Source organism: Cydia strobilella, chromosome Z (genome assembly GCF_947568885.1).
Source record: "Cydia strobilella chromosome Z, ilCydStro3.1, whole genome shotgun sequence".
NCBI classification, from domain to species: Eukaryota; Metazoa; Arthropoda; class Insecta; order Lepidoptera; family Tortricidae; genus Cydia; species Cydia strobilella.
Window position 1 is genome coordinate 47029506 of NC_086068.1, and position 16546 is coordinate 47046051.

Consider the following 16546-nt stretch of genomic DNA (forward strand, 5'->3'; position numbering starts at 1 on the left):
AAATAAATGAAAATGAAAATGAAAATGAAAAAATGTTTATTTGTTAACAATAGAGGGTACAGTTGTAAAGGTTGGAGTTTTCTAGTAAGTATGAGATACCTGTGACAGAAGACCCCGCTCTTCCATAACATCACGTGTAGAAACATAAAACAAGATTGTTGACTAAGAACAAAAATATAAAAATATAAATAGCTTAATATTGACAATATTAGTTCATTAGCTATGTAAGTATTTTATTTACTAATGCATTTTAACTTAGCTTGATTTAATTTAAGGAAATTTTAATCTAATATAACTTACCTAAATTGTATGTATATGTGTGTGTGTATGTGTGTGTGTGTGTGTGTGTGTGTGTATTTATGTGTGTGTATGTCTATTTCCTATTTTTGTGTGTATGTACATATTATAATAATAAGAGAGCCTCCACTTCATCATAGCTTTGTGGTTTTAACCAATCTGTCACAACTGTTTTACATTTAAATAACTGCACAGGATAAATATCTACTTTTTTATTAATTTTATTATACAGATGAGCTGAGACTTTACTGAACTGAATTTTGGCAAACCGTGACTTAGTGGGAGGTATCGGTGCAACATTTAGCTTACGCCTCCCTGTAGTTATGAGATGACATGATATGACGAGATATGAGCTTTTTATAAGTAGTGACTATTAGTTGCTTTACATTGCGGGCCGATTTATTTTGTATGGTTAATATTTCCATTGTATTTCTAAGCAAAATTTATCTCAATATACATACTTCTTAGGTCCTATGCTAACCACCGTTTAAATATTCGCTCGTATTGACTTTAGACACTGTATAATAATGAAGATGATTGTTCTGGAAATGCAATAATCATGGGAAAATGCTGATGAGTGATGAAATACCTGCGCGTCGCGGGGCATGTCGGGCAGTAGGTAGACCAGCGGAGCGGACGCAGCGTAGCGACCTGCCGGCCCCGCGTAGCTCATGCTCTCCTGCCAATAACACAGAAAGCTGAATATAGGTTGTTAACATTAGCGTATATAGTTGATTTTTTTCTGAAAAGAACGAGCCCGTTTATAATAGTACATTGTGAAACAAGTGTGCTACGCTTACACAAGAGGCGATATTGTGCGCGCGAGCTGTAAGCGAGCGCGTAATAGGAAAGCCGATGCGTGTAATGACCAATGCACACGCGTTTCATACGACTTTTTCAACACACTTGCGAGGAAAAAGAGGAAACTAATATTAATCTAATTTTAATTGTTAAAACAGTAAATGTCTAAAATCTGTCATACTGCCTGCCGCGGTCGGGCAGGCCGGGCCCCGGCAGGCGGTCGGCGATGCGCCGGCGCCCGCCAGTCCGTTTTGTAAAATCTACTCGACAAATTTAAGAAGGCTCCGTTTCCATACATATTATTAGCAATCAGTTACCTTCTTAAGTCAGTCGGATTATCATTCATTACCTAACAAGTTCTATAATATAATGAAAAAGCACGCGTGTTTAATATCTAGGATTATGAGCCTAAAAGCAGTTCAATAACTTGCATGTTACGTTAGCAAGTGAGTTAAAAAACAATTTTACAGTTCTAGTTCTACTTATATGGTTCAAATTCATGTAACAGTCCATTCGAAGATAACAAATTAAGATAGTAATTTTACCTGTCATCAATAAAATAATGGAAAAAGTTACAGTGACCCAGATAAGTACTTTCCTTGAGAAACATAACGTTATCGCGGATGCGCAACATGGTTTTGGGCAGTCAAGAAGCACTTCTACGGCCGTGATTTACTTATATATACTATAGATGAAGTTTATAGTTATTGAAATAATAAGAAGTACATAGGGGTGCTTTTTATTGATTATAAAAAAGCCTTCGATACTTTGGACCACGAACAACTACTGCAGGCTATGGACGAATGTGACGTTCGTGGTCTGGTGTTGGAATGGTTCCGTTCATATTGGAAATATTTGATATGCGTAGATTTTTAAGAGAACCTTTAATAGGTACGTCATAACGAAGATGTATACGAGTTTTCAGCTTATTATCTCTCATCCCGAGGTGAAACCCTTAATTTAACCGGGCCATGTAAGTACCTAGTTTTGTGTACGATGGATACTCGTATATACATATGACATTATTTATGATAATTTTATTTGCACCTGTAATTGTAATAATATGTTGATAATGAATGTTGAAAATGTATGTAATTAATTAATATAACGAGCATGGATTATTATGTAATATTTAATTTTAACAATTTATTGTTAATATTTTATAAGGTTAAGTTATTTATAATAGAAATTCAAACACAATGTTTATTGCTATACTTACTGAATAAATAAATATGAAATATGAAATATTTATACTCAGAATCGCGATCGGACTATCGATTTAAAGAGGAAAAAGTGTGAATAAAATTTACAGTTGTGTGACGCATTTTCACATACGTTTTGTATGAAGCATCACAAAACTGACTCACAAATTTTGCATGAACAACTGAAGTCACTTTTTTCTTTCTTTTCATCAACAGTCTTCGTGATTCTGAGTCGAAGTAAAAAACCCAAAAGTTAGTTAAAAGAAATGTTTATGGTGGTATACACTTTTTTCTGGAAATCTACCAAATGACAATGTGTATCATAGGCTAAGCAATATGAAGGTATAGAGGGAAATGCTAGGAATACAATAATTTTTGACTTCGTAGCTTTGTTTGGACTAGTTAGGTGAACATATCAAAAGTCTCCGGCCGTAACCCTGGTGCTGGGGGGGAGAGTGGGGTTTGAAGGTCCCATTTTTCGGTTTTTCGATTATATCTCGGAAACTATGCGTCTGAGCGACATGGCCACTTATACAAAATGAAAAGTGATTTAATTTGTTACAAGTTTTATTAAAATTAACTAGTAACAAAGCTACGAAGTCAAAAATTGTGTTACAAGCATTTCCCTCTATAACTTTTTTGGGCATTCATTTCCTGGCCTAGTTTGGCGTGGTAGGCAATGTTGAAGTTTACGGTAAATGAATAGATAGTTAATAACGCTGTACAATTTCGAAGCACAGATTACCTTGATTTTTTTACCATGCGATTAGCGTGACTACCTAGGTATAACACGATATGCCTTCTCATTTTACTCACGTCGTCAGGTGTGAGAGAATCGATCTGTGGCAGGTCGAGCGCGAGGGGCCCAAGCGCGTCGGCGGCTGGCGCGGCTGCGGTTCCGGCCACCACTGCAGCGCACCATATTGCCCACCACATCTGCAACAATACATCTTTTATTTATTAACACGCCAATAATACAGGACATAGAAAAGATAGTTGTTGAAAGGATACAGAAACCAAAATTAATCAGTATGATAATGTAGCTACCTACCGGTAAACCGATGGTACGATTGAAGATAATATAGGTATCCTGAATCATGTGTCTATCAAATTTGCCCTTTAAACAGTACTTATTTTTTGCGACACCGCCACTATAAGTATAATTATCATAGGTCGGACAAATCATCGCAAAACCATCAAAAATCATTTATATCTCAAAATAGGACAAGATTTATTAAACTCGTATTATGTACAGTATTTTTGAATAAAACTTCCAGATTATACTCAAAACTGCAGTTCAAAATTGTTAAATTTTTTTTATCCTGTACCATACCATATTTATTTTTGCGATAATTTGTCCGAACTCTGATAATTATTAATTCTGAATCCCAACCGCTATACGTTTCTGCGCGCGGGATAACGAGGACCCCAGCCACAGATAACACCCCAACCCAGTGTTGCTCCTCCGCTCTGCATGGGCTCCTGACCAAAGAATATAATAAATACTCACTAGGAGCTCCTGACACATACTTTCAGCTACCTAATTTCGTACACATGTCAAAGTTAATCTAAACTATCTACCGTAATGAGTTTCGTGTGTGGTGTACAAAGTTAACAACTCCAAACCAAGGACTGAAATTAAGTTTAATTCTATTTAGGTACGAAGTTATGGGACCGCATGAAAGCCATGCTGCTATATGAGAGTAAGTACATTATATTAATATTTGCGATTTTAAACTAATGTCCACATTGCAGTTGTTGAAACAATTATTTAACGCCTCGTAGAAATTCGTTGGAACAAATGCTTATTAGCTTGATAAGCATAAAAAATCCCGTTATAGTTATATTAAAACTTACATTTTGTTTAAAACGTATGTTCTTTTTTTAGTTGAGTATGAGCTGCCTAACAAAGAAAACAAAATCCTGACAAATTATACGAGTGAAAACCCCTTGAAAAATATAAATGGCTGCAGGTAACTTGCCTTATACGTTTGGATACTTCAGTGGACGACCGCTTCTCCATACAAACATAGTCTCCATTTTCCTCCCTGGATATTGACTCTTTATGGAATAGTACATTGTGTCACAAGGGAGCAAAAGACATACTATAGGTACATATAGTATATATAGACTATATACACAAGCCTTATTGAGCTTATTGTGGGGCTTAGTCAATTTGTGTAATAATGTCGTGTAATATTTATTTATTTAAAATGTCGTTAAAAAAAAGAAGTACAGGGAATTTGAAAATATACGGCGTGGGCGTACATTCAATCCTAAACAAAGCGACGAAGGATTTAATAATATAATACGTTTATTTTATACTGGCAATAAAATGTCCTAAAATAGCTATGTCCCTTCGTTAGATCTTTTTCGAGTTTTTGATTACTATAAGAGTTATACTTATAAATATAAACAAAATCTATTATTTTTTTAAAAAGCTAATAACCCTGACATTAATTAAAAAACCGGCCAAGTGCAAGTCGGACTCGCCCACTGAGGGTTCCGTACACGGACGGACAGACAGACGGACAGCGGAGTCTTAGTAATAGGGTCCCGTTTTTACCCTTTGGGCACGGAACCCTAAAAATTGAAAAAATATCAACGAATAAGCATAGTTGCGGTTAGTATACGTCAGATTGTGTAAAAATATTATCCAAAATAACAATATCCAGAGGGGAAAATGGGTTGGGACTAGGTTTTTATGGACAAGCCGTCCTCCACTTAATTAATATGTCATTTTGGTATTAATGCATATTGTCCCAAGTTATAGCACTTTCGTTACTCAGGGCTAGTTACGGAGGATTAATTCCAAAGATTGTTTAAAATATTAGTAGAATTACTTCTCATTATTCTGGCAACACAGTAGCACTGTCAAAACGTTAAACACAGAGACAGCCATTTTGTTTTTTTAACGAAGTGGCCATCTTACATCTTTACATAGATCAGCAATACGCGTGCGCCCGTAAGGGACAAAACATATGCAATGCGACAATATGATTGGTCGAGAAGATTTGTAGCCCACCATAAACCACACTAAATTACGGTGGGGAATAAAAAAAGTGAGACTGTGACAAGGACAAACAATAATAGCGCTTTCTCTGCTACTCCTCTTGAAAGATACATAAGACTATCCCGTTCGGTCATTTCTCCCCACCCCTCATGATCGATCCAGTAATACTAGTCATGGAAGTGGCTCATGGATGGATGCGTGGTGTTAGTGGTTTAAAGATCTCAGGGTGATTAACGGCGAGTTTCCCAGGGTAATAGTTTGATTATCGTACAAAGTTTTGTTCATAAACGATTGTTTTTACTCTGCTTCCTACAAATTATAACTATAAATATTTTTAGAGGGTATGATTTCTCATATATCCTTCTCAGTTTCGTTATTATTCGTTACGTAACGAAACCGTAAATATATAAGGCTTAGTCCATACAATAAAACTTGGTGTCCTACCTACCTACTTAATTTAAAACGAAATACGATTATAGTTGTAAATTTATAATAAATATTATACTCTTCAAAATTCAAAGTGTTTTTATTTGTGAGTATATGTCAAACTGATTACAGTGGCGGTAAATAAATATTTGTAGCATTTCTTAAAAACCTTTAAGGAAAAAAATATTATAAAAAATATTATAGCTTTAATTACCTACTCTCTAAGATTATAATGTTGATAGCTAAAGTTCCTCGATTTATATGTGGTTTTTGGTCCCACGCATTTAAGAATTCTATATTCCTTCTTGACCGTAGCTGTATTATTACTTTTAATTACAAACTTTTATTGTATATTGTTAATGAAGTACTATTGCTTCATATTGTATGTATTACCTTAGGCTTATGCTTGCTGTATACCAATTTTCTGATACATATATATTTTATGGGAACACCCAAATATTCCGAAATATGTTTTTCCGAATTTTATAAGCACGATTTTCATAATCCCGATTTTTTATAAGTCCGAAATATCAAAATGACTCTTTTTTAAAACAAAAGAATTTTTTTCGAAAATTTAAAATCCGATTGTCGTTTGACCGAAAGCTTAAAGTTCCGATTTAACACTCTTCCGAAAAAAATGTTTTTCCGAATTCTTAAATTCCGAAAAACCATTGTCCGATCGGAAATGAAATAATTCGGAATTCAGAAATTCGGTCTTTTGTAAGGTCGGAAAAATGAAATTCATGATATTCAAATGAAGGCACGTTTCGTTTTAGTAATTCGGTATTCAGAAATTGGGTCTTTTGTAAGGTCGGAAAAATTAAATTCTTGATATTCAAATGAAGACTCACGTTTTAGTAATTATTACGGGTGCCTGACGTGCCGCATCACGTTAAATTCGGCATTCTAAAATTCGGCATAAAATATTTTTGGCATAAAAATTCGGCATAAATAAATTCGGCAGAACTGCGACCCTCAAGATAACAAACTGTTGCCAGAAAAGTGGGTTAGGTTAGGTTAGAACTACGACCCTCAATATAACGAATTGTTGCTAGAAAGGTGCGTTAGATTAGAACTGCGACTCTCAAGAAAACGATCTGTCGCCAGAAAAGTTGGTTAGATTAGGTTAGAACGGCGACCCCCACTGAAAATAATTGTTTTTAGAGAAGTAGGTTTAGGTTAGGTTAGAACTGCAACTCCCCACTGAAGGAACCTGCTTACAGAAAATGGGTGTGACAAATGATATGGATTTGAAGGCTACCTTATTACTAATGTTTAAAGCGCATAATTGTGTAGAAAAGTAGTGTCTGTGAGTGTCCATCTATTTATTATGTAAAATAGGAAATGTTAAAAGGCATTTCTGCTTACTTTAACGACGTAGGTATTGTTCATGTATTTAACAATAAATTCGGAATATCGTTATTCGGAAATAAAAAAATTGGGATATTTAAAATAGGAATAACGTCAATTCGGAATTCGTGATATCAAAAATCGTAAATGTTAAATTCGGCGTTTTTCACTGTCGGAATTGTTACAATCGGAATTATGTGGTTCGGAATAATGGCAATTCGAAATTCGTGATTTCAAAAATCGTAATTGTTAAATTCGGTGTTTGTCACCATCGGAATTGTTATAATCGGAATTATGTGGTTCGGAATTTACAAAATTCGGCTTTTCAGCTTTTCGGAAATATAAATGTTCGTGATTTTCATCATTCGTAATTACGACAGTCGGAATTCTGATAGATCGAGCATTTAAAAATCGGAATAATAAAATTCGGCATAACATTTTTCGGAATTATGTAGTGTACCCATATTTTATGAACCTCCAGATCTTTTTAGTAGTAAGATTCATGTGTGTACTATGCACTTTTAAAATATGTTTCATATATGACTGTATGTGTTCTAAATAAACAAAATTAAAAATAAATATTGTTGATTGGAAATATAATATTTCATTAATAATTATTTTCTGTTTTTATGAAACCGGGCAACAGATTTTTTTCCATGTGTCCCAGGCCTTACGTTATCAGTCTCGTTACAGCAACTATCAGTTTCGTTTATTCTCAGTTTAGTAATGAAATCCAAATGGTACATATTTTCTGCAATTCACCCTTAAGTAAGGCCCGCGCGAAATGTGCTTTGCATCTTGAGCTTCATGTGCTTCGCTTGCAGCAATCGTTCTTCACCCACCTGAAAATAAATCGATTGCCGTCTATGGCTTTGATTATTATGGATCGGCCTCAAAGCTCCGTGTGCATTTTTATAAGGTGATCCTATAAATATTCATAAGATCTCTTTTATTCTGATCGTGTTCCCGCTCGACATTCTCCGTGAATTTTCCTATAACCACGGTGTTTGTTTTTATCCTCCGTTTTTATGGATCGGCGTGTCTGTCTAATAATGAATAAGAACAAATTCCTTACATAGATATTTATTAGGAATAAACCTATTTATTTCGCGTTTGAAGGAAAATATTATTAATAGCGAAGTAGTATTTTCATTTTGGATGCGGATCCGCACGCCGCTTCGGTATGAGAGCAGGACATCGCTCTATGGTACACGTTCATAGCCCTGTCTCGCTATGGCAGCCTACTCACTGGAGCACTACAGTCCGTTAACTCTCAGAATGACCTTCGGATTTTAGAAAGATACATCGGGTATCGGCGATAACACGCGAAGGTGATACTGCTGTTCTGCTTTCTTATTAACTCACAAAAACTTTTAAGCTTACCGCAAAAAGTTAAGGATACCTATTGTCTCAATATAAAATAAGCCCTAATTTAATAACATTATGCTTAACATTCGGTTGATGACTATATTGCGATTTGACTTTTTGTCATAATCTAAATAAAATAGAATCAGAATTTGAAATTCGAAAACAAATTTGAAATTATACAGAGTTGATAATACCAGTCACATATTTCAATTCATATGGTAAAATTATCCAATTGGAAAATTGTGATATTATTGTTATGGTGGTATTAGCTACTCTTATATAGTTTAAGGCTGAAAAGACGACTACACTCTTTGGGTGTTGGATTGCAACTAAATCAGTAAGAGACTGTCATTTTCTATTACGCGATTACGTCCGATTTTACCCGAAAAACGAATTTAATTCTGAAAGTTAACGGACTGTATGCAGATCTACAACAGTGTATATATTATTACCGCGTAAAATTCCGCACACGTCATCACGCAGTTGCATTATGAGATTTTCGTTATGTTTCATCAATTAGTGTTGCATCTATTAGTTGCCTTAGTTAATAGTTATATGTAAGTACAAATGTAATATTAGTTTTTTATTTTTATTTTATAGATATAATAGTGAGTACCTACATTTAATGTAAACTGCTCTTTTGATGCTCTTGTAATTCAAGATATATACACTTGTATTGTATGCAATTTTTTCTCATTAAGCGAAATGTAAATTTCTTTGAGAAATAAAGTTCTTTAAACCTAATTACTATACGAGTAGGTATCTCAATCACATTATAAAATGCATCAAATGCATGCGCCCAAATGTCACAAATGTCACAATGTATGTTATGTCACAATGTCAACTTTCTAAGCGCAGCATCTGTCATAAATTATAAGATGCTGGTGAATTTTTGAGTGACAATAAACTACGCACTTCGCTACCTATTTTTTAATCGGCAAAGTCGACTTTGCCATCTGTTTTTGAAAAAAGCATGGTAATATTTAATTGGCCACTACCACAATCTGAGGGTCTATCGCGAGGCAAGAAAATCGAAATTTCGTTATCTGTATCTCTGTCACTCTAGCATATTCGAGCAATAGAGAGGCGGATAGCGAGGTTTCGGATTCGCGTTTCCCGGTAGGTCCTCTGTAAACAAACCGCCTTGATGCATCAATGTCATATTTTGTTATGTCTGAAAACTTGTCAAAAACCTGTTAAAGGTACAGTATGTATAAGTTACTCTATGGTTTACTAAAAAGGCTAGTGCTGCGCTCTGGTGGCAGAACATTGCAGTAATATCCCCTAATGATTCCCAATATGACTACCATCTGTCGAGATCGGTTACATGTATTAATGTTTCTAACCGTTTTCATTTTATGGGTAGGGGATTAATTGACATTAACTTAGAAAGTAAGAGGATTCAAAGATAATATTTTTAAAGTGAAACTTATATTCTATCGCCTCTAATTTTTGGTTAGTCTTTAGCATGTCGCATTATAGAATTAAAGCATTAGAAAAATTCTACTTTACTTCTAGTACTTAGAGCTCATACTTTAAAATAATTAAAATAAGCTTCATTATCGGACTAAGGTTACAATATTTAATTCACGAAGGCTGATATTTGCATAATATATTATATCATAATAGGAAGTTTACAGTCACATACGACTTTTTGTTTTTGAAAGTCACAAACGTCACGATTCCTTCAAACAGTTCCCAACGGTTGGCTACTCGCAAGCGTGTAGACATCTCGAAAACCCCAGTATAACGTGACCGTGTGATCCTTAACAACCTACACGTAATCGGAGAGCTTACTTATACCGGCTTCTTTAGCCCTTAACTCGCGTATGATAAGTAAGCGATATTAATAATTAATTACAGCGCCATTCCGTGTTGAGTAGCTGAATTACATTAGCGTTGGGCGAGCTTCTGTAAGATAATTAGAGGATATTTATTAAGTTAAGATTAAAAACGCGATTTTAATACCCTAAATCGAATATTTTTTCTAAAAAATCAGTTAAATGCCTACAATCCGAAAAAAAGTTTCACTTGCATCCTGGTTTCATAAAACCACACAATTACTTTTTTCTTGTAGGTATTTGCATTATCGGGCCGTACGAGACGATAGGTATTTATTTAGAAGGTGGGCAAGCGAGGCTTGCCCCCCAAAGCCGACAAGACGACAGGTTTTGCGCCGCGCGTCGGATATTCGTCGCCGCCTATGGGATTACTAATGGCAATTCGCAGACCGCTCTATTATGAAAATCTATTTGCAATCTACGAGTACCTACTAAGCCCCGAAGTTGTAAACAAAAGTTATTAGTATAAAATATTCAGAAAGGGGTGGGTATAGAAAAGTGAGTGATATAAGTAAAAAAGAAATTATTATTATCCGCTTAAATTTAATTTATATAGGAATTATCGTTAAATCATAGACGGGTATACTCTGGCTTATACTTAAAATGCAATCCTATTTAACGCTCAATATTTTGAAGCGTCCAATTCAAAATGGCTGTTCATTTAACTAATTAGGGTCAGAAGTATAAAAGCAATTCTGGTTTAAATGCAGCAAATCTGACAGCAACATCATAGGTAGCATTGCCTTTTCCAAACATTTACTACATGTAATAAGTAAATCTGCGTTTCGGTTAGAACGTGGGTTCAAAACAAATCGACGGAAGTGCGTTCGTAGTAAAATGTCTATTTGCCCAAGCCGAGGGCTATTAGGGTTGATATGGTTTCTTTCGTGAGTGAACGATTCTAACGAGAGAGCTGTTTACTCAGGACCCTCTTTATGTTACTCGACAAACTTTCGTTGTTTATGTGTCGCCCGTCTGTTGTCGATGCAGGCGAGTGTCGAGTCGCGCTGGAGCGCGCGAGTGCGAGTCTCCCGGTAGCCAATAACTACGGCACGACACTTCCTTGATGCGGAGGAATGTCTTACACTCGTTTAATCCTTCGCTCCCGCCGGGACTCTGAGTTCCGTTCAAATAACTTTAACATTACCGTATGCAGGTATATTTAGACCGCTGTCAATATTGACTTTAAACATTTCAAATATTTAGTAGCTTTACTAAGTATTTGAAATGTTTAAGTCAATATTGACAGCATATCAAAATTATGACTTTAGTTTGCAAACAACTATATCAAAGGGTTAATTCAGCTTGCTTAACACATTTACTGCCAAGAACACGCTGTGTTCATTTTGTTTTGAAAATAGGGCGCTTGGCATTGAAAGTGTTAAGTATCCACCAGAATGAGATAAATAATAATAATACGATCGAGAAGGCTTTATGTAGCCACGTTAGCCAATGCGGGTTGGGGTTTTCATATTTAAAGGTTTCGTCTTTCACGTGGCCCACTTTCTTACCTATCGTGCAATAAAATTTATAAATAAAAAAACTCGGCTTCAGAGTGGATCGACGAAGTGAAGTTCACAAACACCTTTGAACTTCTTCGCGGATGTAGGTATGCAGGTTTACTTACGATATTCTTCTTTACCAAAAATATATTGTTAGTACATTTATTTACATACAAGATATATACAGTGGTACTACGTAAACGAAATTAATAACTGGCTTAAATCTAAAATAGGCCCTTGAGGCATTGTATCAAGGATGCTGGCGGCATTTCCTCGCTGTATCGCAATGCTGATACGTTGTGCGAGGAAGCCGCCAGCTCTTCGATCACCACTCACCAGTTACCTACGTCAACCAGACAAAAAGATATAAGTAGTTATGAAACACTGTTCCGTACATACGTACATAGATGTTCTGAAAAACTTATTGATACAAGCCAGGATTTCAAGCCGCGGCGACCTCAGGATTAGAAGTTGAACGTTGGATTCACTCAGCCCCCACCGCTGTTTTTACAATGCAATGTACCTATGTACGTATGTAACTATGTTTGTACGGGTCAAATCTTGCAAGTTACTTTTTTTGGATTTTCGGAATCTTCTCTTTAAGGGGCATCTTTCACTGGAAAAAAAAATTGTGAACTAATGTGTATTTAAGCTTAGAATAAATTTAAAAGTGGAAAAATTACTGCCTTGGGTGAGACTTGAACTCACGGCCTCTGGATCGATACTCCAGCGTAATAGCTTAATAGCATCGATCGCAGACGTTTCTGCTTGTTAAAAATTAATGTGTATTTTTCAAAATATTGACGGTTTTGAAATCCAAGTAGGTTTTTTGGCTCTGTATTCTACGCTAAATTCAAGTAGGTTTATGTCCCATTTCTACACTAAAGTCAAGTAACTAAAAAGAGATACCTGTAATTCATATAGATGACTGAGATACATGCTTTTACCCTAGATGTTAGCAACTAAACATTTATTAATTACAATGGTTTAACGAGTATCTCCTAACATAATCTGTAATAAATGGTAGAAAGTACTTGCATAATGATAAAGTAGGTGCCTTTTTTTGGGTTCCATACCTTATTGGGTAAAACAGGACCCTATTACTAAGACTCCGCTGTCTCTCTGTCTGTCTGTCTGTCTGTCTGTCTGTCTGTCTGTCTGTCTGTCTGTCTGTCTGTCTGTCTGTCTGTCCGTCTGTCCGTCTGTCTCATGAACCGTGATAGCTAGACAGTTGAAATGTTCACAGATGATGTATTTCTGTTGCCGCTATGACAACAAATACTAAAAACAGAATAAAATAAATATTTGAGTGGGGCTCCCATACAACAAACGTGATCTTTTTGCCGTTTTTTTACGTAATGGTACGAAACCCTTCGTGCGCGAGTCCGAATCAAGTTTGTTTACATTAAGTAGGCGTTTATTAAGCAGTACTTTATTGTAATCGTGTCAAAGTGAAGAGTGCAAGAAATAATTATAGTTAAAACTGTGAATTACTAAATTTGTCGACAAAAATGTATAAAAGGCGCTGGAATGTATCGGATATACGGCAACGGGCAAAACGGATATTGTCTATGTGTTTGGAGAAAGAGAACGGGTAGTAATTTAAAACTAATAATATGTTAAAATAATAATTATATCGTTGAACTATAACTACAAACTACAACTACAAATTAGTTACTTACAATCTTAAATCGAGTATCTCCTAACACAATCTGCGATTTAGTATGGATGTCGGCGGCAGATCGCAAAACAGGGCATATGATGAAACGCCGCCATTTCACGATCTGACTAGCGACTATCAGCCATATCGTTCAAACCTCAACGTTTGACGATTTGCCTGGCGACGTTTAGACATATCAAATAAGTAGGGTGTGATATTCCCAGGCAGATCATGAAACGCCGTGGTGGAGCGGTATCGAGGGGTACCTACTCTGTGCAAATTTAATTGGTTATCTACTTTTGACCTGGGCTACATCAATCATTTGATGGATCCATCTATTGCTACCTTCGCAGGGACGTCGAAACACGATAGGTGCGAAGCTGTCCGCCGTGCTGTGATGGATGACCTACTCGATAGCATACAATAACTTTTATTCACTTTAAAGGCTTGCTTCTTTTGTATACCTACTTGTTATATTGTATACAGGATGGAAAAACATTATAGGCCCTGGAGGTAAAAAGCCTTAAAACCTTAAGCTCATTTTACTTAAAGGAAACATTTTTTTTATTTTTAAAACGAAACAAAACTGCATGCAAAGATTTAAAAAAAAATAGCAAGTATACGTATTTATTTTTCCTTTAAAACTAACTTAAGGTTTAAAGGCACTTTCCCTTCAGGACCCATCAATTTTTTCCACCTTGTACACCCATTTTCATTATCGCAACATTTAAAAAGTATAAGGGCCGGTTGCACACGGTAACTCAGGAGAGCTGTGAAACTTTCCATAGACCAGGTACAAGCAACTTATCCTATCTATACACGGTGGCTATAAAAACCAGTGCATTCCCGTTGCCAGAGTGGTTTTGGGATTATACTGAGCAACTTTTACTATGGGACCAACCCCGAAACGCGAAAAAAAAATTTGGCTGTTTCATACATTTTGGCTGGTCCAGTTTTCTATGGGAGGGTACTTTTTTTTCGCGATTTCTTGATTATTCCCATACTAAAAGCTGCTCTGTATAATCCCAAAACCTCCCTGGCAACGGGAATGCACTTATTTTTTAGCCACCCTGTATACATCTTATAAAACAAAGTCCCGCGCCGCGTCTGTTTGTTTGTATGTTCGCGATAAACTCAAAAACTACTGAACGGATTTCCATGCGGTTTTCACCTCTCAATAGAGTGATTCTTGAGGAAGGTTTATATGTCGTTATATATATGTCGACCAACCCTCCTTTATCATTGCAAAAAATAATGCACACAAGTTATTTGATACATTGCCAAGAGCTCATAAAAATACATGTGTAATACATTTAATACATTGCCAAGTTATCGTCAAAATAGGTGTTCATGATTTATTTTAATTTTGATTTTTAATACTTGTGGGGGGCTGCAAAACATGTTTCAAATATGTCATATTAATTATCACACTACTTAGTTAGTGAACTTTGTTTTTTTTAATGTAATAGATATTATTTAAGCTGTATATTCGTACGCTGTAGCCTTATTGCTACGCCGTAGATCGTAGCGCGGCAAATTTTATTTATGGCATAAATGTCCCTTAAGTTAAAAAAAAAGTTTTTTTTAAATAATATAGTTATTTGTTTACTTGCCCAATTTTACACAACTTTTTATTAACGTGTTTTTTGAATTTACGGGATAATAATTTTCTACTCTGTGATCAGGTTTTCGTAGATATTATTTATTTTTACAGGTGTAATAGTCATTTTATGCTTTAGATTGCGGCTGTTTCATTACATGTTTTATTTTTATTAAAATCCACCTTTTCTTCTAAAAAGTAGCCAACTAGTTTGTCGAGGGATTGGCACTGTATTAAATATGATATATATAATTTTCCGAAACTGGAAAAACCTAGTCTATTATGGTGACAAAAAACTAAAAAATATTAAAATTTAAAATATTTTGAGCCTTGCCAAGATAAGGGTTAACTGTTATTATTTTGATGAAATTAATGTAGTCATATATAACTTCAGTTCATGTTTTGTACAGTAACATCTTGATTAATCTTATAATTGTGTATTTTGTATTTATGTATTAGTGACTTTAAAAAAAATCGTCTTTTGTTACTTATAACAGTTATAACCCCGTTACGTTGGCGGGCCGAAAGTAACACGTCGTGGGTCAAAACAACAGTAACAAGACACAGACGGTTGTAATGAATATAATATGACATATGAAATAAATAAAAATACTAATTATGTCAATTATTATTACACACTTTAATATTTGCATTACAAATTATTTTTATTTCAAGTGACGAGATTAATTATTGTGTTATAAATATGTAATATTTCTAATCAGATAATTCAGGGTCAGACTTCTTTTCACTCACAAATACGGCATACATCATTTAAATCATCATTGACCCATTAAGTATGTAACCCCATACCCATATAAGATCCAATACATTGTATGGGATGTATATGTTACTTTTGTACCTGACTGCATTTTTCTGAAAACATGACAGATCTTTGAAATGGAACGTGTTAGAGAAAAACAAATGAAAACATTTTGAAATCAATCTAATCAATAATCTATATGCAGATATTCAGACAAAAGTATGTCTTTTAATACAACGGAAACATTAAATAACTAAAAGTCAAAAAACGTACTTTTGATACGAAAAATCACGTTGCGTCCTCTCACACATAACCTAATAGCACGTGGCGCCCGCGCTATGTATGGTAATTATACGAGTAGACGGTCACTGATATTATCAGATGCTAGTATAATATAATAAACGCGATAATAACTGTATGTATGTTTACTTCTTCACGCTTAAATCGATAAACCAGTTTATATGTTGTTGTTGTTTTAGAAAAGGGTAGATAAACAATCTTGATCTCTTTTTATTGAAAAACGCTTTAAACAAAAACAAGTTTAGTTAAAACTTGGTACGGAGCCAATTTGAGGCCTGGAGAATGTCCTAAGAAAAATCCTCATTCTACGCAGACGAAGTCGCGAGCAGAAACTAAGTAGTAGGTGAGTAATGTTACAATTTTACAACGGATATCTACGCACGTTTAAAAAAAATCGTATTGGAACTGACGTGACGCGCCGCAGTT

At 35.1% G+C, this 16546-nt stretch overlaps 1 protein-coding gene across 3 annotated transcripts in view; it reads right to left on the reverse strand.

Moving 5' to 3' along the window:
- LOC134754952 (diuretic hormone 45) overlaps positions 1-16546 on the reverse strand; it is a 109067-nt gene that overhangs the window by 27423 nt on the left and 65098 nt on the right. For all 3 annotated transcript variants that reach the window (XM_063691438.1, XM_063691439.1, XM_063691440.1), the window contains exons 3-4: positions 3117-3236; positions 887-976 (exon numbers count right to left, since the gene is read on the reverse strand). In XM_063691438.1, coding sequence (XP_063547508.1) covers positions 887-976; positions 3117-3236 — 210 coding nt within the window. The remainder of the gene's footprint in view (positions 1-886; positions 977-3116; positions 3237-16546) is intronic.